This window comes from Eulemur rufifrons, chromosome 7 (assembly GCF_041146395.1).
Source record: "Eulemur rufifrons isolate Redbay chromosome 7, OSU_ERuf_1, whole genome shotgun sequence".
Lineage (NCBI taxonomy): Eukaryota > Metazoa > Chordata > Mammalia > Primates > Lemuridae > Eulemur > Eulemur rufifrons.
The window spans coordinates 155,038,142-155,056,078 of record NC_090989.1 but is presented as its reverse complement, the minus strand read 5'-3'; the positions used below and the strand labels follow the sequence as shown (position 1 = coordinate 155,056,078).

Sequence of the window (17,937 nt, the reverse complement as noted above, 5' to 3'; positions counted from 1 at the left end):
ATATGACATTTGGCCAGTTCCTTAATTTTCCTTAAGCTTGGTTTCTTAACATGAGACAGTGGCAATCGTAAAAACACGGTTGTGAAAAGAGAAGGCAGATGGGTACCCTGCGGCCTGGCCTGGGTCAGGCCTTGAAATGCTGGTTTGGGGACTGGTGGTTGGGTAAGCCCGCTAAGCCTGAGCTGTGGGCAATGAGGACGTCGGAGCCGCCATATACACAGAAGAGACCAGGAGGACACAAGGCCACCGCTTTCCAGGGTGGGAGCTGTCCCAGCAAGAGAGAGCGTGGACTCCTGGTATTTGGGGGTCTCGCAAGGCATGCTGGGATACCCAGCGTCGGGTGGCCATTGGCCCCGACCCAAGGACTGACGAGGGCATCAGCCAATCAGAGGGAGTAGCGTGCGGAAGCGGAAGTGAGGTTTCCGTGGAGACAGCCGAGCCTGCGGAAGGCGGCGGCGGCGGCGGCGGCTGCACCTGCGAGCGGAGACTGGGGTAGGGGATGGTGGCGCCGACTGCGCTGTGAGAGCCGAGCCGCAGCGGGGCCCGCCATGCGCCGGCGGCCGTGACATGGGCGCCAGCGGCTCCAAAGCTCGGGGCCTGTGGCCCTTCGCCTCGGCGGCGGGGGGCGGCAGCCCAGAGGCGGCGGGCGCTGAGCAAGCTTTGGTGCGGCCTCGAGGCCGAGCCGTTCCCCCCTTCGTATTCACGCGCCGCGGGTAAGGGCGTGGGTTCCGCCCCGAGGAAGGCAAGCGGGTGGTCAGGCGCCCCGCGCCACGGGGAGCTTCTACCGCTGCACCCCTTTACTCCCGAGCCAGCACAACTCCCGTATTTTGGGTCCCCATTGGAGCAAGGGGTAGGGAAAGCCGGGCAGTCGACTTCTGTCTTTCTGGCCACTCTGAAGGTCTCCCTAGGGAACAGTGGGCCTGAGGCTTGTCCCTAAGCAAAGCTTCCGCAAGGTAAAGCTAAGACAGGGCCTCCATGACACCTCAGGATCTCTTCCTGTCATCCCTTCTGGCTCAGCCTGCAAATTGAAGGCTCCTAGCCTCCCCTTCCCCCAGTTCTTCAAGGGGTTAATGACCCTCTGTTTAGGTTGCTTCCCTTCCCGACAGTGGTAGAGTTGGACCTCTGAGGGTAGTAGCTGGGAAAGCAGGGCTGAGTCCCAGTGTTGGGGGTGAGGGTGAGAAAAAGACCCTCACCTAGTTATATTCTCCAGATCTGGAACGCTGACCTACACCCCTTCTTCCCCTAGGGGCAGATTAACCTGGCCCTAGTGGGCTTCTGGGGACGGCATTCTCCATGCTGGAGATTTGGCTGTAGATACCAGGGAGACCCAACAGTGGCAGTTTGTCTGCACCAGCCACTTGGGGGGAATACAGCCCGCCTCCCTTTAGGCTCTTTCTCAGCAGAGGCATATCTGTTCTTTCAGTCTTTGGAACTAGGGCCAGCAGTGTCTTCTGGAGTAAGACCAACATACAGCATACCCAGGCCACCACCCTGTCCACTCTTGGGTGGGTGAAGGCAAGGGCCTGATACTGAAGTGGCTGCTCATGCTGAACAAACCAGTGATGAGAACTGGCCTTGGTTGCCTGAGTAGTGTGCTCTGGTGTGGCCTCTCTCCTTAGGCATCTGACGTAGTAGCATTTGCCATTACCCTACTCCCCACTTTATTTTAGTAGATCTCAAACCCCAGGCAAACGATTCTCCAGACATATTACCCACCAAGCTTGTTTCTCCCAACTTGGGGTTGGGCACACTTCCCTGTGGTCTGTGGCATTTGCCGTGACCAGGTATGGGGCTCCAGCCCAGCCTGTTCCCCTCTCCCTCTACACAGCTCCATGTTCTATGACGAGGATGGGGATCTGGCTCACGAGTTCTATGAGGAGACAATCGTCACCAAGAACGGGCAGAAGCGGGCCAAGCTGAGGCGGGTGCATAAGAATCTGATTCCTCAGGTGAGGGGCTGGGCAGTGGTCACAGAGCCTATACATCAAGTATGTGGAGGTAGACCCAGATGGGATCTGTTGTCATGGTGGGGGATCTTGTGGGAGGAGCTGGGAGGAACAGGAAGGTTTCCTGGAGTAGAGGCCCTGAGCTGACCTTCACTAGCCTCTGTTTCCATGGCAGGGCATCGTGAAGCTGGATCCCCCCCGCATCCACGTGGATTTCCCTGTGATCCTCTATGAGGTGTGAGCCTGGGAGGTGGCAGACACAAGCACCCCCTGCCCCAGCAAGAAACTCCCAGGCTCAAGGTGTGGCTTCCATTGAGGAGCCCAGGCTGGGGCCACAACCCAGAATAAACTCCGTTGGCCCAGAACCTTCAGCTGTGAGCGGGGTCAGTCCTGCAATACTGGTTGGATGTTGGTTTCTGTGTGGACAAGAGGTGGTTAGTGGCTGGCAAAGGCTAATGGCAGACTTAGCAGCCCACTTTCCCCAGCCACCCCTGCAAGAAGCATGGCAGGGCATATACCCATCAGGAATGCCTGGTTCCTGGTTCCTTGCCTGGCCTGCTTTCTTCCAAGCTTGCCTGGGGCCCAGCCCTGCTAGAGGCTACAGCACTTTACAAGCAAGGTCTGCCTTCTTCCAGCCCCTGGGCTGTGGGGGCTGTACATAAATGGAAACTTCCTTTCCTTCACTTCCCTTTTATCCCCTAGTCAGAGCATTTCAGCCGTTTGCTACCTCGATTTCTCCTGTGTTGGACAGAGGCTGGGGGCAGTGCCAGCCTGATTCTTCCCACTTACTTACCATTTGTTCCCACTCTCAGATGGATAGACAGACAGTTGGCTGGCTGTCGATAGGAGTGGAGACTGGTGTGGGAGGCTTCTCCCTCCACCCAGGGCTAGGAGGCTGATCCCCACTACAACTAGTTGATGCCCCCTCCACCCAGTTGAGAGGGTACAAGCTGGGGTCAGACGGGCTGTGGATGCTTGTGCCTATGGGGAGTTACTCCAACCCACCTATTCTGTCTAATCCCCCATGCCTTGCACCAACACCCCCGCCCCCAGTTGGGGAGGGACTATCCACCACCTTGTGGTAAGGGATACCCTAAGGCTGGTGCCAGTAGCTATGAGTAGCCCACCACCCCTTCAGGATCAGTCAGGGGAAGTACTGGAGCTCATGGGTAGGGACAGAAAGGAGGGGAAAAAACATAAAAGGAATACTTAAAATGTGAAGGTTTGTAAATAGTCTTGTCCATGATAATGTTTGGGCAGAGTCTGATTACTATATAGAGATGACTTTTTTTTTTTTTTTTTTTTTCTTACTGTACAAGCTCTGTGCTTCTAGAGTGTGGGAAATGGCCTGGGGAAGGTGGTCCCCAGCCTAGGAAGACTGTTGTGTTATTTGTTCAATTTCAATAAAATTATTTGTAGATCCTGCACCTGAGAGTGGCATCTTCTAGGGCTGTGACACCCATTGTCTAGGTTACTACCTGGGCTCAATAGGTAGGCCTGGGCCCAGGACTTTGATGGGTCTTCCATGGCCCTCAAGACCAAGGGTAAGCCTGAGCCCAGCTTGTAGCCATCCCAGCTGTGGCCAGCAGGTGGCTGTGTGTTCACACAGAGCTCACAGCAAGCCCCCCTCAGAATGGGGGGAGACACTCACTTCTCTATTATGTTCAGTGTGATGAGGACCCCTGGAATCAGAAGTTCTTGGTATGCTTCACTAGGGACTGGCCCCACCTACTTGACCTAAGGCGAGAGTGTGACCCCAGATGGTTCTGTAATATCTGTCTTAGCCCCTGCATTGCCAACAGACCCCAAGTGAGGTCACACACAGTCTAAGGCCCATGGACCTCAAAGTCCCAGCCTTAATAGATAGCAGCCAGGTCCTTGGCCTACTGCCAGGCTCTGCAGCCCAACTTAACCTGCCTCCTCTGAGTCTTGCCTGTGGACACCAGAGCTTCAGAGCTTCTTTTCCAGCAAACAGGGCTCAGTGCCCCACCCCCCAAAAAATACTCCTTCTGCTCTCTGCTGCCCCTGGCTTCTCACCTATACACCACCCCCTGTGGACATTCTGCCTGCACTTCTTGGGGCCTGCTGTGAGGCAGATTCTCTGCCTTAGTCCATCAACCCAATTCCTAGTTAGGGAGTGGGGAGTTCAGGGACAGGCTTCTGGGTCTAGGAAGTTGGCCTGTCAGTCTTTCTGAGGCTTGAACTTGTTAAGTCCAGAGCAGGATCACCCTTTTCAGCCTGGACTTGAAGTTCTGTGGGGTACCTCCCCATCCCCCCCCCCAGATGCCAGGAATAAGGCCCCATCATCTTCCACTGTCCCCCCTACTGGTTGTTCAAGGCCCAGGACTCTCCCATACCAGATGGCATCCTATCACACAACCACTGTCCCAGCCTAGGAGAACTCCCTGTGTTAGGCCTGCCCAGCTGACCCCAAAGCTGGAAACAATGGGGGTCAGGGCAGTACTTCCTCACTCCCTCCCGCTGGGCTGTGCTCACTTCCTTCCTGCTGGCTGCCGGAGGAAGTGTCCCTGCCCTGGGACAGTCTGGCCTGGCCTTTGTTTCCCCAGGAATCCCCACCCTTGGAGCTTCTAAAGCTTCTGGCCCTTGTGAAGCCAGCATAGTGGTATACAGACACTGCACCTTCCCCTGCCATGTCCTGGATTCCTTGGTCCTCAGGACCAGACTCCAGGGTATGTACCTATCTTTCCCAGTCCACCACGCAGCCTTCTGTTAGGAGAGAGGCCCTAGGTATTGGGGAGGTGGGTCAGTGGGGTTTTGAGGGTAGGCAGATTTGTCCACACCTCTGGAGAGGTCTGCTGGAACTCTGCTACAAATCTTCCCCTGGGCCAGTCAAGTTATTAGCACTCCTTCCCACAGGAACACACCCCTTTCCTCACCCATGTTGTAAGGGGCCCCCTACTCTGCAGTGGACTCAGTGAAATCCACCCAGGAATGTCCTCCAGCAGGAGAGCATTCTGCAGAACCCTCTCAGTCCCTGTCTCACCTCCCCCCATCCCACAGTCACACTTATCAACACATTGTCCTCTCTGTCACATGGGATGTTTCTCTCAGTGGGAAAAAAATGATTCAGTTCCTGGAAGTCCCCCTAGCCCTCCCCCACAGGGGCTGGTTCCCTTCTTTGGCACCTGCTGCGGGGGACCATCAGCTGAACCGCCCCAAGTAGTTTGACTCCCCAAAGCACTGCCACCTGGGCCCCTCTCAGACCCTACCATTACCCAGGATGGGCCCCACCCCCAAAGTAAGGTTGGGACAAAGACGTTCCCCAGTGTTATGGAAGCTGTAGGTGTGGGGGAGACTGGCATCTGAGCCTGAGCCGGTAGCCTTCCTGTCACCTGGCGCAGCTGGTGGGGCCCAATCTTACTGGGAGGTTGGGGGGAAGGGTAGAGAGGGCAGCCAGCCAGCAGGGCATACCGGAGGGAAACAGGGTCAAGGCCATCTCCTCCCCCGCTCCTGTTCCTGGCCCTTTCCTCTCTGAGGGGCAGCAGGAAGTGAGGAGAAAGGGCTGGGATGGGAGGCGGGAGCGGGTGGGAGGGAATGGGGTTTATCAAGTCCTCGGCGGGCTGCCCAACGGGCAGCAGCTGGCGCAAGTAGCCTGGCTGAAGAAGCTCACCCCAGGAAGGCGGGAGGCCGCCGACCTACAACTAGGCCGACGGACTCCCACACAGGTGAGCCCAGCGCAGACGGCTGGTCTGTACCCCCATAGCAGAGCTTGCAGCAGCGCACCTTCCCTCTCCTTCCAGGCGCCCGAGCGGGGAAGGGGCTGGCGGTGCAGACGCGGGCCCTTTGGGGAGCTGAGTCCGGCACCGGGGAGTGGATCCAGGAAGAGCGAGGAGGTCTCGCACAGGGATCGCTCGGGTCCAGCTCCAAGCCTGTTCCCCACCAGGAGGGGCTTGTGGGGCGAAAGGGCTCAAGATACGGGATGGAGGCCCCGGGGAGCTCCTTCTGACTTTGTCCTAGGTTCTGCCAGAAATTTCCGCAAGGGTGTTGCCCTCCTTGGAGCTGAGAGGGATCCCTGGGGCTCCCAAAGGCCCCTCAGAGGCTGGGCAGAAAACAGGTTCCCAGGGATTGGCCCGCCCCTCATGCAGGTCGGGGAAAGGGGGGCGCCCAACCCCCCAGGCCCAACTGAGCTTCCCTGCCTTCAGTCCCGCGGGCCAAGCCTCGACCCGCAGCCTGAGTTACCAGGACAACCACTGCCCGGGCCGGGCCCCGGGAGGGCTAAGAGGCGGTGCTTGGCCCCTTCCCCCTAGACGGGCAGGGGGCGGGGCTTCCCTTCTGACCGCGGACCAGAAGAGGGGAGCCCAAATTCCTAGGCGGCAGGGCATTACTCTCCGGGGAGGCCTGGGATCGGCTCAGGTCAAAGTCCCTTTTGCCACACAAAGGGGCCCCAAGACTAGAGTCTACAATCGGGGGTGCAGAGCCAGATCCAAGGCCTCGGAGTCCCACAGCACCTCCTTATGGCCAAGAGGAGGAACGCCACCTCCTTTAGTCTCTCCCCGCCCCCACTGCCCGGTAGCTCAAGCTGTCCCTTTAAGAGGCTGGCGGCGTCGCGGAGCAAGGCGGACTGTACCACCGGCCTCGGGCCGTGGGGGGAAGATCTCAGGCTGACTGGCGCTCGCCGCTGAGACTCCAGCAGGAAGTCCTGTTCGGAGGGGCCTCAGGGCTTCAGATGGAGGGGCCACGTTCCTCCGCGGAGGATCTGGGGATCCTCGAGCTCGAAACACGGCACTGGCGGCGAGAAAGGCGGGCACACCTTCCCGCCCCAGCCGCAAGTCCTGCCCCGGGTCCACCTCCGCTCGGGATTCTTAAAGGGCCCGTGGGCCTGGGGGCGGAGCCAGCAGAGGCGCCGAGCCGGGGCAGTGCCTGGGTGAACGGCCGGAGCGGGCCGGGATGGCGGTGGCCCTGGCGTGGGTCCGGGTGGCGCCCCGCGCGAGGTGAGGGCGGGCAGTGCAGGCCTGGCGACTCTCTGCTGGGGGTGGGGGGCTGGGCTCGGAATCCCCGAGGGTGCTCCTGAGAGGCGGCCCAGGAACCCCACCCCCACCGGGCCCGGCTCGGGCCCCACGTGCGGGGCGGGGGCGGGGTCCCGCACAAAGGCCAGGAGGAGTGCTTTCTATCCCGGACCGGCCTGCTGAGTGGGGGCGGGCGCGCGCATTCCCGATGGCTATGGAGGGAAGAGCTGGTCTGCCGGCGCCGCTGTGGGAGGTCCGCTGCCTCTTTGTCCTCGTAAGGGACACCAAACCTGGGAGAGTGTCAGCGCTCAAGACAAAGTCCTGACAGCCTCCCTCTTATGCCGGGCGAGTGTTATACAGATACTAGTCTCATGGCTGTGTTCCTTCTAGCTTCTTAGCCTCTTCATGAGCTGTGTCCTGCCTTACCCAAATGCTCTATTGTTTCTCTGGAGCAAGGGTTCATCAAGGGGTACAGAGTGGGCCTCAGGGGTTCAAGGCTGTCTGAAACCATGTACTGGATGGTAAGCAGGCATGTATGTGGCTCTGGCAATGCGTACATAGCCCAATTTATCCAATTCTCAGAAGGGTCACAGACCTAACAAAGGCTAGGTTAACTGCTCCTGGAAGGAGCCCTATGCTCCTGGCAGTGCGTCCGTCCCCAGTGTGTCTTGGCCTGCCCTTCAGTGGCCTGTGGTCTTTCAAACCTATTACAGCTGTGTGTGTTCTGAATAGCCATGGGTACCGTGCCCCACATGGCATGGGCTCCGGGAGCATAGATGGGCTTGAAGTGGGCAACTCCAGGATTCTCTAGATTGACTTGTTCTTTCCCACCCTTCCTCTAGTTCCTGAGCTGGTGCCAGGCAGGTGACACTTCCTGCAACCCCCAGCATGTGGGCAGGCCCAGGCCCCACAGTTATACTGGCCCTGGTGCTAACGGTGGCATGGGCCATGGAGCTCAAGCCCACAGCGCCACCCATCTTCACGGGCCGGCCCTTTGTGGTAGCGTGGGATGTGCCTACACAGGACTGTGGCCCACGCCTCAAGGTGCCACTGGACCTGACTGCCTTTGATGTGCAGGCCTCGCCTAATGAGGGTTTTGTGAACCAGAACATCACCATCTTCTATCGCGACCGTCTAGGGTTGTATCCACGCTTCGATTCAGCTGGGAGGTCTGTGCATGGTGGTGTGCCACAGAATGGCAGTCTCTGGGCACATCTGAAGATGCTGAAGAGACGTGTAGAGCACTACATTCGGACACAGGAGCCAGCGGGGCTGGCGGTCATTGACTGGGAGGACTGGCGGCCTGTGTGGGTGCGTAACTGGCAAGACAAGGATGTGTACCGCCGGTCATCACGCCAGCTGGTAGCCAGTCGCCACCCTGACTGGCCATCAGACCGAGTAGTCAAGCAGGCCCAATATGAATTTGAGTTCGCTGCACGGCAGTTCATGCTGGAGACACTACGCTATGTCAAAGCAGTTCGCCCCCAGCACCTCTGGGGCTTCTACCTCTTTCCCGACTGCTACAATCATGATTATGTGCAGAACTGGGAGAGCTACACAGGCCGCTGCCCTGATGTTGAGGTGGCCCGCAATGACCAGCTGGCCTGGCTATGGGCGGAGAGCACAGCCCTCTTTCCCTCTGTCTACCTGGACGAGACGCTCGCTTCCTCTGCCCACGGCCGCAACTTTGTCAGCTTCCGTGTTCAGGAGGCCCTTCGCGTGGCTCACACCCACCATGCCAATCATGCACTCCCAGTCTACGTCTTCACGCGGCCCACCTATAGCCGCAGGCTCACTGGGCTTAGTGAGGTATGTGCCTTCCAGGGCCCTGCCTTTGTCCTCATTCTTTGAGGAACCACTGCATGTTCACGTTACCAGGGACCTGCAGCCTTAGTTTATTGGGTATTCCACATCCCCTCAAATCATTCTCTTTATAACCTTGTGAAAGAGTGACATGATTACCTCCATTTTTCAGATAAGAAAATTGAGACACAGAGATGCTAAAAAGTTTGCTCAAAGCTTCCCAGCAAATCCAGGCAGAGCAGAGATTTGGTCCCTGCATTCTGACTTAAGAGTCCATCCTGACAGATACATGCCCTAGGCTCAAGTGTGCCCATGGCTTAGAAAACTGAGGCCCGAAGTGGCAGTGGAAATGGTCTTAAGCATTTAAGGAGAAGGTGAAACAGACAGATCCTCTATCTGGAGATGAAAAGCAGGGGGGATCGGGCCAGGGGATCAGCAGGTTGGAACAGCCTCGGGCCTGCGGGCCCTGTCTGTTCTTCCCACCCTCAGTCTTCCCCTTTGGCCATTCCTTCCCACACAGATGGACCTCATCTCTACCATTGGTGAGAGCGCAGCTCTGGGTGCAGCTGGTGTCATCCTCTGGGGCGACGCCGGGTATACCACAAGCACGGTAAGTAAGACCCACCCTACCTGCTGGAACTGAGTCTACAGGGACAGGCAGAGAGTTTGGGCCTTTGGCTACCAGCGTCAGGTGGGCAAACCTAGTCTGGCCTCTTTGTCTGTCTCTCACCCGGGGCATCACTGGTTCCAAGAGAGAAGGAGGGCACCCCCACCCTGCTCCCAGGAAAGAGGAAATGCTGTCCTGAACAGCTGTTGAGTTCCACCCTTCCCCATCTGCCCAGCTGGGCTCTGGTCTCCACCCCTATCCCCTTCTCAGCAGGAGCAGAGACTGTGAGGGTTCACTTGAGTACACAAATGTGTGCACTGTTAAAAAGGTACAGCCACCACAGTGGGGACACAGAGTTTCCAAATGGGCCTGTGGGCTGAAGCAGCTGACCTGACCTGTGATCTCTGACTTCTGTCCCCAGGAGACCTGCCAGTACCTCAAGGATTACCTGACACGGCTGCTGGTCCCCTACATGGTCAATGTATCCTGGGCCACCCAGTATTGCAGTTGGGCCCAGTGTCATGGCCATGGGCGCTGTGTGCGCCGCAACCCCAATACCAATACCTTCCTGCACCTCAGTGCCAAGAGCTTCCGCCTAGTGCCTGGACACGCGCCTGGTGAGCCCCAGCTGCGACCTGTGGGGGAGCTCAGCTGGGCCGACCTTGATCACCTGCAGACACACTTTCGCTGCCAGTGCTACTTGGGCTGGGGTGGCGAGCAATGCCAGTGGGACCGTAGGCGGGCAGCTGGAGGTGCCAGCGGGGCCTGGGCTGGATCCCACCTTGCCAGCCTTCTGGCTTTGGCAGCCCTGGCCTTCACCTGGACCTTGTAGGGGTCTCTTGCCTGGCTGCGTAGCAAGCTGGCCTCTGTCACAAGGGCTCTCCTGGGCATGTAGGAGCCTGTAGGGGGTGGACAAACTCAAGTCCACAGGGGGCAGAGCCCCTGGGATGCCCAGCAGGACATCTATATCAGCTCTCACCCCCCTGTTCTAAGGGGGAGGGGAAGTCCCCTGGGAGGTCCCTTCTCTCCTTGCCAGAGGGGAAGGAGAATACAGCTGGGCTGGGGAGGGCCTGACCCTACTCCCCTGCCCCTGGATAGTTTATTATTATTATTTTGGGGTCTCTTTTGTAAATTAAATATAAAACAACTGCTTCTGTGCTTGGACTTTCTGCATCTTGGCTAGGGCATGTAAGAGAGATTCCAGGAGCTTCCATGAGGTTTGAGTTCAGGTCTGTCTCTGTGAAACCCTCTGCTAGGGACTTCCCATCTGTAAGATGTGTTCATGGGGCCCTGCCACTGGGAGTGGAGGGATCCACGTGCCATTTTAACAACAAGGACCTTGCTTTCTCCATATTGATTAGAAGGGAGCTGGGCCCAACCTGGCGTGAGGGATGGCACTCATGTGCTTCTACCACTTGCCTCTGTACCTCCAGCTGGGCAGTACCAGCCTCCTTGCCTCACCAACCCAGGGAGCAAGGGGGAAAGGGGTGTTTGACCTTCTCTGCTCCCTGCTCCAGAGGGCAGAAGACTCCATCCACGTATACCCCATCCACGTACACCTCCCTTCATCAGGGTCACAGCCCTCCCTTCAGTCTGGTGGTGGGGAGGAGGGCAGGGGATTGGGATCTGAATCCTGAGGTTCAGTCCCTGTCACTCTACAGCAATGCATGATGAGGCTGGGGGAGGCATTCTGGGATCAGGGGCATCCTCAAAGGTCAGCTTTGTCCTGGCCATGGGGAGAACATGGCTAGTCCCTTGCTGTCCCAGAGGACAGAAGGAGCAGCTGGAGTAGTCAGACCACTGCCTCTGATGGGAGTTAGCCCCTTCCCGCGGCCACCAGACGCACACCCTGGGTGCGTGCCCCTGACAGTGATGACTCACCCACACAGCCCTGCCTTCAGGAAACTCTGGCTCTGAGGAGACAAACTCAAGAAACAACTGAATTGGGAGGGGAGATGTCCTGGAGGAGGTGCTTTCTACATGAGTTTTGAAAGGTGAGGGGGCAGCTTGAGGCTCAGGAACAAAGTCTGGGCAGAGGCTGGAGGAAGCTGGAACACGGCTGGTACATGGAGTTCGGGGCTGGGATGTGGTCTGGGGGCTGCTGCAGGCAGAGGCAGAAGGGGCAGCCCTAGAGTGGCACCAGGCCTGTCTTTGCCTGATGGTGGTGACTGTTTCACCCGTTCAGTAAACACACTGAGCACACACATGTGCCAGCACTGGGCTGGGTGCTGGGGAACCACACCAACAAACACCCTTGTCCTTGTGGGGATGACAAAGTCGAAGGAGATGTATGCTAGATGCACAGACCAAGTCAGATGCCAGACAGAGGCAAGGGGATGGTGTGTTTAGGGAAGCAGAGCCTGGAGAAACAAGCCCGGCCAAAGTGATGTCAACTCAGGTTGCAGAGAGATCCCTCCTTCGTCCCTCTGGCTGGTGATAGCAAAGAATGGAGAAGAGGGTGAGGTGGCAGCACCTGAAAGGTGATATGGTAAATTCACACAGTGGAGGAGGAGATGGAAGTGGAGGGGCCGTAGTTGCTCATGGCCATGGTAGGGAGAGGCCAGGCTGGAGAGAAGAGTCAGTGTTGGCCAACAAGGCCATGAGGTGGTGGAGCAGCAGAGGGGGAGCAAGGAAGGAGTTGTGACCTGTCTCCCCCACACCTGTGACTTCCCACACTTGTGACCTCGTGACCCATGCACACCTGTGAGCTACCCCACCCACACCTGTAACCTCCCAACACACAGATGATCCAGACCCACACAGCTGTGACCTTTCCCACCTAGCTATGACCCCTATACACCTGAACCCCACTATGTGCAAAGCCATGCTCTCCCCACGTGTGACCCCACACAGATGTTACCTTCTCCAGACATCTGTGACTCCTCCACAACTGTGACCTCTCCTGCACAGCTGTGACCTGTACCCACCTAGCTGTGACCCCTCCATACAAACCTATGTCCACCTCATACTACTTTCCCCAGGACCCTAGGGAATGTGCCAGAACTATCGTGTGGGTCCTGAAGGTGGGTAGGGAGTAGGGGTGAGGTTATGGGGAGTGAGGTGGCTGAGATGCCTGAGGCATGCACAGCCAGAGAGCAGGCAGGGCTGGGCCATCAAGCTGGACAGACCCCAGACATACACACACACTACTCGTACCAATCCAGCCAGACCGGCCCTGCAGGAGCAGGCCTGCGGGCGGGGTGCCGGGGTGGGGGTGGGGGCTTGCAGGCACCCTCAGCTTCCTGCTGTTCCACCATTAGCGCTTCTCCTTTGGACCAAGGCCAGCTGGAGAATAGGTTTTTCGGGGCACCAGGAGGTAGCATGTATCCTCAGTGTCCTCCTTTTCCCTCAGCCCTTGAGAGTTGTGCCAGGCTGTCTGGGCCTACGTGGGCATTACTCTGGGACCCTGCTTCCTGAACAGGATCAGCAGCCATCACCTCTGTGGCTCAATCCTGTGCAAGGGTCTCGTGCTGATGTGCCCACAGTCCCCAGCACCCTGGGGCCTCCTTTCCCTCAGCCCTGCCAGCTTCATCCCAGCCAGCCTGGAGGGCCAAGCCCAGATGGTAGTGAACTGTGACTGTTGTTGCTCCGGTGGCTACTGTGCTGGGGATTCAGTAGCTCAGCCTCAGACTTGGCTGCAGACCCGGGCAGCACTTCACCCTGGGCAGCAACATGTGTTTCCTTCACCCCACCCTGGCAGGCAAGCCTGGGCCTGAGCACCAAGCAGGTCTCAATAACCAGCTTCTCGAGAGCAAAGGTCTAGGTACTAAAATAGAAAAAGGAAAAAAAAAACCAGCTTCTGAATCAGTGAACAAGTAAAGCCACAAATGAATGAACAAGCATATGCTCACTGATAGACCCGTGCTCATCCCTGTGGTCAATCATGGGGTCTCATGCTCACAAGACAGCAGAGGCTCACACACATCCAGTCCCAGGCACTGGGTCCCACACTCGCACATACTCACCACTGGAATTTGTGCAGAGGCCCAGATGGCCACTAACTGGGGCTTCACAAAAACACAATCGCTGACCCAGCAAATTTACAAAGAGTGATGACATAGTCCCGACTTCATGAACACAGAGCCTTTGAGAAGCAGGTCCCTAAAGCAGGGATGATTTATCCACTAAGCACAATAGGCGCGGGGCCTAGGGCCACAATACTTACAGGGGCTCATAAAAATGTTTTACTTTTCTTTAATCAGAAGACAACATATAAATATATTAATGAATATGTAATAGTGAATCCAGTCTGGATTATATTCACCTTTATACTAACATAGTTGTAAAATATATTTTAAGATTTCTTGGCTGGGTGGGTGACTCATGCCTGTAATCCTCGTAGGTGGCTGAGGCATGAGGATCACTTGAGGCCAGGAGTTCAAGACCAGCCTGAGCAAGAGTGAGACCCCATCTCTACAAAAAATAGAAAAATTAGCAGGGCGTGGTGGCATGCCTCTGTAGTCCCAGCTACTCGGGAAGCTGAGGCAGAAGGATTACTTAGAGCCTAGGAATTGGAGGTGGCAGTGAGCTGTGGATGCCACTGCACTCCACTTTTGAGACTCTGTCTCAAAAAAATATATATATATATACTTCCTTTAAGGAGGAAGGGGTCCCCAAAGGCAAAAGTACCTAGGGCCCACCAATGTCATAATGCGGTCGTATGGGGAAAGGACACTCCCTGAGTACACAGTCCTGACTCTAGTACCCCAGACTCCAGTACCACAAACAGGCCTGCCCAGCTGGATCTGCCAACGCCCACCCAGTCCAGCCCCAGTAAAGCCACAAAGCCCTGCCCTAGTGCTGAGTGGGAGGGGCCGCTGCTGGCCCAGGCTTACCACCCACCAGCGTCCCTTCGCTAGGGATTCAGAGGTAGCCTTGCTGCTTGGCCTGGCCTCCCAGTCCAGGGCCCGCCCCTCGGCCCGCCCCTCGACTGGGTGGGGTGACCCCCGACAAAAGCTCAGAGTTTCCAGCAGCAGCTTTTTCCTGCCACAGTCTCTGGCACGGCTGAGGTCAGAGTTGAGGAACAGAATCCGCCCGGGCCCTGCCTAGGCCCCCACCCTGGGGTCAGGAAGCCTGGAAGATGAGGCCCTTCAGCCCTGAGGTCAGCAGGGACAAGTGGGTAGACTGGCGGGTGTACAGGAGGGCTGGGGGCTGACCTGGCCTTAGTCACTGAGCATCCCTTCCTCCAATGGCTGGCCAGGATTTCTGGTGGAAGAGACAGGAAAGGCTCCCCCGTCATTTAGGTCAGCCTGTGGGCTGACGGCCTGGCTCTCAGCCACGCTTCCCAGAACAGATGTCATGGCTTCAGTGGCCCTTGGGGAAGAGGGGTGGGCAAATTTAGGCCAGGGCAAGGCTTGTGGGAAGCAGACAGCAGAGGCCAGGCAGTGCAGATATACCCTCCAGTGGCCATTCTCCCCTCCATGTGTCTCCTCTGCCCGTTGCATCCCTGCCCACCCCAGGTCAATATTTAACTGAAACCAGAGCAGGGGTGATTAATGAGCAAGGATCAGAAAGTTCATGGCCTGCTCTCAGCTCTGCCTCCCTGGCCAGGTTTCCCTAGACCGGCTCCATACCATGGCAGTCCAGCTGCTTTGCATCTGCGCCCTCTTCCTGACATCACTTGTCATGGCCCAAAGCTCCAGGGGCCCCGTGGTACCCAACCAGCCCTTCACCACCATCTGGAACGCAAACACCCAGTGGTGCCTGGAGAAGCATGGCGTGGATGTGGACGTCAGTGTCTTCGATGTGCTAGTCAACCCAGGGCAGACCTTCCATGGCCCTGACGTGACACTTTTCTATAGCTCCCAGCTGGGCACCTATCCCTACTACACACCTGCTGGAGAGCCTGTGTTTGGTGGCCTGCCCCAGAATGCCAGCCTGGATGCCCACCTAGCCCGCACATTCCAGGACATCCTAGCTGCCATGCCTGCACCTGACTTCTCGGGGCTGGCAGTCATTGACTGGGAGGCATGGCGCCCACGCTGGGCCTTCGACTGGGACACCAAAGACATTTACAGGCAGCGCTCAGAGGCACTGGTACAGGCACAGCACCCTGATTGGCCAGCTCCTTGGGTGGAGAAGGAAGCCAAGGACCAATTCCAGAGAGCTGCACAGGCCTGGATGGCAGGCACCCTCCAGCTGGGGTGGGCACTGCGTCCTCTTGGCCTCTGGGGCTTCTATGGCTTCCCTAACTGTTACAACTATGACTTTTCAAGCCCCAACTACACCGGCCAGTGCCCACCAGGCATCCGTGACCAGAACGACCAGCTAGGGTGGCTGTGGCGCCACAGCCATGCCCTCTATCCCAGCATCTACATGCCTGCAGCACTGGAGGGTACAGGGAAGGCACAGATGTATGTGCGACACCGTGTGGGTGAGGCATTCCGTGTGGCTGCGGCTGCCAGGGACTCCAATCTGCCGGTGCTACCCTATGCTCAGATCTTCTACGACATGACGAACCACTTTCTGCCCCTGGTGAGTCTTCTTCTGTGACCCTGCCTGCCTCGTCAGCCTGCCTTGTCAGGTATTAGGTTAAGCAACTGAGGCCACCACAGCCTTGGGACACTTTAAACTTCGGACACTTTCATCCATTCATTCGCACATTGAGTGTCTACTTTGTGCCAAGTTCTGTGCTAGGCACAGAGAATTCAGCATTTATTAGAAAGATGTAGGCTGGGTACAGTGGCTCACACCTGTAATCCCAGCACTTTGGGAGGCCAAGGCAGGAGGAATGCTTGAGGCCAGGAGCTTGAGCCTGGGCAACAGAGGACTCTGTCTCTAAAAAAAAAAAGATGCCATCATCCATAGGCTAGAGGGAGGAAAGACAAGCTTGCTTTCTGGCCACTAGGGCGAGAGCAGTCCCATGTGAAGGTTACAAATTATTTATCCCATTCAATGGTATAACAGCAATCTGCTGCAAGCGGGAGGGGGAAAGGGAGGGAGGCCCCACAGAACTGTGATTTCTCCTTCCCAGGAGGAACTGGAGCACAGCCTGGGGGAGAGTGCAGCCCAGGGGGCAGCAGGAGTGGTGCTCTGGGTGAGCTGGGAAGATACAAGAACCAAGGTAAGCTTAGGCCTGAGGTGAGGGTGGGGGCGGGAGGCCATCAAGCTGACTGGGGAGACCTCCCGCTCACCCTTTCTACCTCCAAAGTCCTGGCTGGCCAGCAGGTGAATGCCTCAGTGCCCTAGGTGAGCTTATGCATGGCTGTGGTGTCCCTGACATTCCCCCTTCCACCCAGGAATCGTGCCAGGCCATCAAGGAGTACGTGGACACCACACTGGGACCCTTCATCCTGAACGTGACCAGTGGGGCTCGTCTCTGTAGTCAAGCTCTGTGTTCCGGCCATGGCCGCTGTGCCCGCCGCCCCAGCCACCCTGAGGCCCTTCTCATGCTCAACCCTGCCAGTTTCTCCATTCAGCTCAAGCCTGGTGGCAGGCCCCTGACCCTGCAGGGTGCCCTCTCACTTAAGGATCGGGCCCAGATGGCTATGGAGTTTAAATGTCACTGTTACAGTGGCTGGAGAGGAGCATGGTGTGAGCAGCAGAGCATGTGGTGATTGGCCACACACTGGGTTGCACACATCAAGCACTAAATGCACTTTGGTTCTCGCCACAGCTTTCTTAAATACAGGCACAGTCATACAAGTCTTGGTCACAGCAGGAGTACGCTCAGCCATCATTGTGGACATACACCCTGCACACATGCATGCTTATAGACCCAGAGAGTTGCATAAGGAGTTAGGACCACCGGCAGACACCTTCCACTCCATGTCCACATGCATCTACTTGGCAGGGTCACAGACAATTCCTCCACACTCACTGAGCCAGGCTTTGACTACAGCAACCACAAAAGCTGACATTCACTGAGCGCCTACTCTTTGCCGAGCCCTATGCTAAGCATTTTAAGTGGACTAACTCACTCAAACCTCACGAGTCTATATGAGGAAACTGAGGCACTCACAGGGAGAGTAAGCACTTTACCCAAGGTTGCACAAGAAAAGGGAGAAACTGAGATTCAAACCCAGGCTGCTGGCTCCAACTGTGCTCCTTGCTGGGTGTTGATAATAACCAGTCTTGCACGACCCCTGAATCCACTGACAGGCACCCACCCAGCAAATAAAGCAGTCATGATTTACTTAGCTGTTTATTTATTGAGTGCCTAAAATGTCCAGGCCCTGGTATCCAGAGGGCACAAGAAAGGCTCGTCTCTCCTACCCAGGTCGGATGTCTGAGGACGGCTGCTTCCCAGGGTGGGGCCCAATTTCAGGAGGGAGCTCCACGTGATCTGACCGTTTCCAGACTGTGCCGGTGCCGGAAGCCGGCGGGAGCTGAAACTGGACCGTCTGAGCCTGGGCGGGGCCAGGCGGAGGCGGACCGGTGGGAGGAGCGGTTTGCGTCTGGCAGAAGCCGCGACACGTTGGGCCGGGGCGGGGCCTCCGCGGAGCCGAGTAGAGGCGGGACCCGAGCCAGAGGCTAGGCCGGTGCGGGGCTGGGTAGTGGGGAGGCGAAGCCAGCCGCACATGCTGGCAGGCTCAGTCGGAGCTGGAGGGACAGAGACTGAGTCTGCGCCGCGTCAGTCTTGTGACGCGCAGAACCAGGGGCGGGGCCTAAGCGG

General features: G+C 57.3%; 3 protein-coding genes across 6 annotated transcripts; all 3 read left to right on the top strand.

The window, feature by feature from the left end:
• The first annotated feature begins 432 nt into the window (after positions 1–432).
• Positions 433–2,254, top strand: TUSC2 (tumor suppressor 2, mitochondrial calcium regulator). The gene is made up of 3 exons (XM_069473657.1): positions 433–713; positions 1,829–1,949; positions 2,122–2,254. Exons 1-3 carry the CDS (start codon positions 568–570, stop codon positions 2,185–2,187), a joined length of 333 nt encoding a protein of 110 aa, XP_069329758.1. The 5' UTR covers positions 433–567; the 3' UTR covers positions 2,188–2,254.
• Positions 2,255–5,534: 3,280 nt separating this feature from the next.
• On the top strand, positions 5,535–10,475 carry HYAL2 (hyaluronidase 2). 3 transcript variants are annotated; one of them, XM_069473655.1, is made up of 4 exons: positions 5,535–5,632; positions 7,756–8,722; positions 9,237–9,326; positions 9,745–10,475. In XM_069473655.1, the coding sequence occupies exons 2-4, from the start codon at positions 7,802–7,804 to the stop codon at positions 10,153–10,155; spliced, it is 1,422 nt and encodes a 473-aa protein (XP_069329756.1). In that variant the 5' UTR covers positions 5,535–5,632; positions 7,756–7,801; the 3' UTR covers positions 10,156–10,475. The 3 variants fall into 3 exon arrangements, with proteins under 3 accessions (XP_069329756.1, XP_069329755.1, XP_069329757.1); XM_069473654.1 differs by lacking the exon at positions 5,535–5,632 and adding an exon at positions 6,454–6,898 and having other exon boundaries at positions 8,052–8,722; positions 9,745–10,220; XM_069473656.1 differs by lacking the exon at positions 5,535–5,632 and adding an exon at positions 6,837–6,898 and having other exon boundaries at positions 9,745–10,220.
• A 3,822-nt stretch (positions 10,476–14,297) lies between these two features.
• On the top strand, positions 14,298–17,457 carry HYAL1 (hyaluronidase 1). 2 transcript variants are annotated; one of them, XM_069473652.1, is made up of 4 exons: positions 14,298–14,424; positions 14,874–15,797; positions 16,297–16,386; positions 16,562–17,457. In XM_069473652.1, the coding sequence occupies exons 1-4, from the start codon at positions 14,404–14,406 to the stop codon at positions 16,877–16,879; spliced, it is 1,353 nt and encodes a 450-aa protein (XP_069329753.1). In that variant the 5' UTR covers positions 14,298–14,403; the 3' UTR covers positions 16,880–17,457. The 2 variants fall into 2 exon arrangements, with proteins under 2 accessions (XP_069329753.1, XP_069329754.1); XM_069473653.1 differs by having other exon boundaries at positions 15,539–15,797; positions 16,562–17,451.
• Positions 17,458–17,937: the final 480 nt, after the last annotated feature.

Bases quoted from the DNA above. Each gene is read 5' to 3' on its own strand.
- HYAL2 (XM_069473654.1), top strand. From the start codon at position 6,634: ATGGAGGGGCCACGTTCCTCCGCGGAGGATCTGGGGATCCTCGAGCTC. The intron at 6,899-8,051 runs GTGAGGGCGGGC...GCGACCGTCTAG, and splicing joins CGGGTGGCGCCCCGCGCGAG to GGTTGTATCCACGCTTCGAT. The intron at 9,327-9,744 runs GTAAGTAAGACC...TTCTGTCCCCAG, and splicing joins CCGGGTATACCACAAGCACG to GAGACCTGCCAGTACCTCAA.
- HYAL1 (XM_069473652.1), top strand. From the start codon at position 14,404: ATGAGGCCCTTCAGCCCTGAG. The intron at 15,798-16,296 runs GTGAGTCTTCTT...TCTCCTTCCCAG, and splicing joins CGAACCACTTTCTGCCCCTG to GAGGAACTGGAGCACAGCCT. The intron at 16,387-16,561 runs GTAAGCTTAGGC...CCTTCCACCCAG, and splicing joins GGGAAGATACAAGAACCAAG to GAATCGTGCCAGGCCATCAA.
- TUSC2 (XM_069473657.1), top strand. From the start codon at position 568: ATGGGCGCCAGCGGCTCCAAAGCTCGGGGCCTGTGGCCCTTCGCCTCG. The intron at 714-1,828 runs GTAAGGGCGTGG...CCCTCTACACAG, and splicing joins TTCGTATTCACGCGCCGCGG to CTCCATGTTCTATGACGAGG. The intron at 1,950-2,121 runs GTGAGGGGCTGG...TTTCCATGGCAG, and splicing joins ATAAGAATCTGATTCCTCAG to GGCATCGTGAAGCTGGATCC.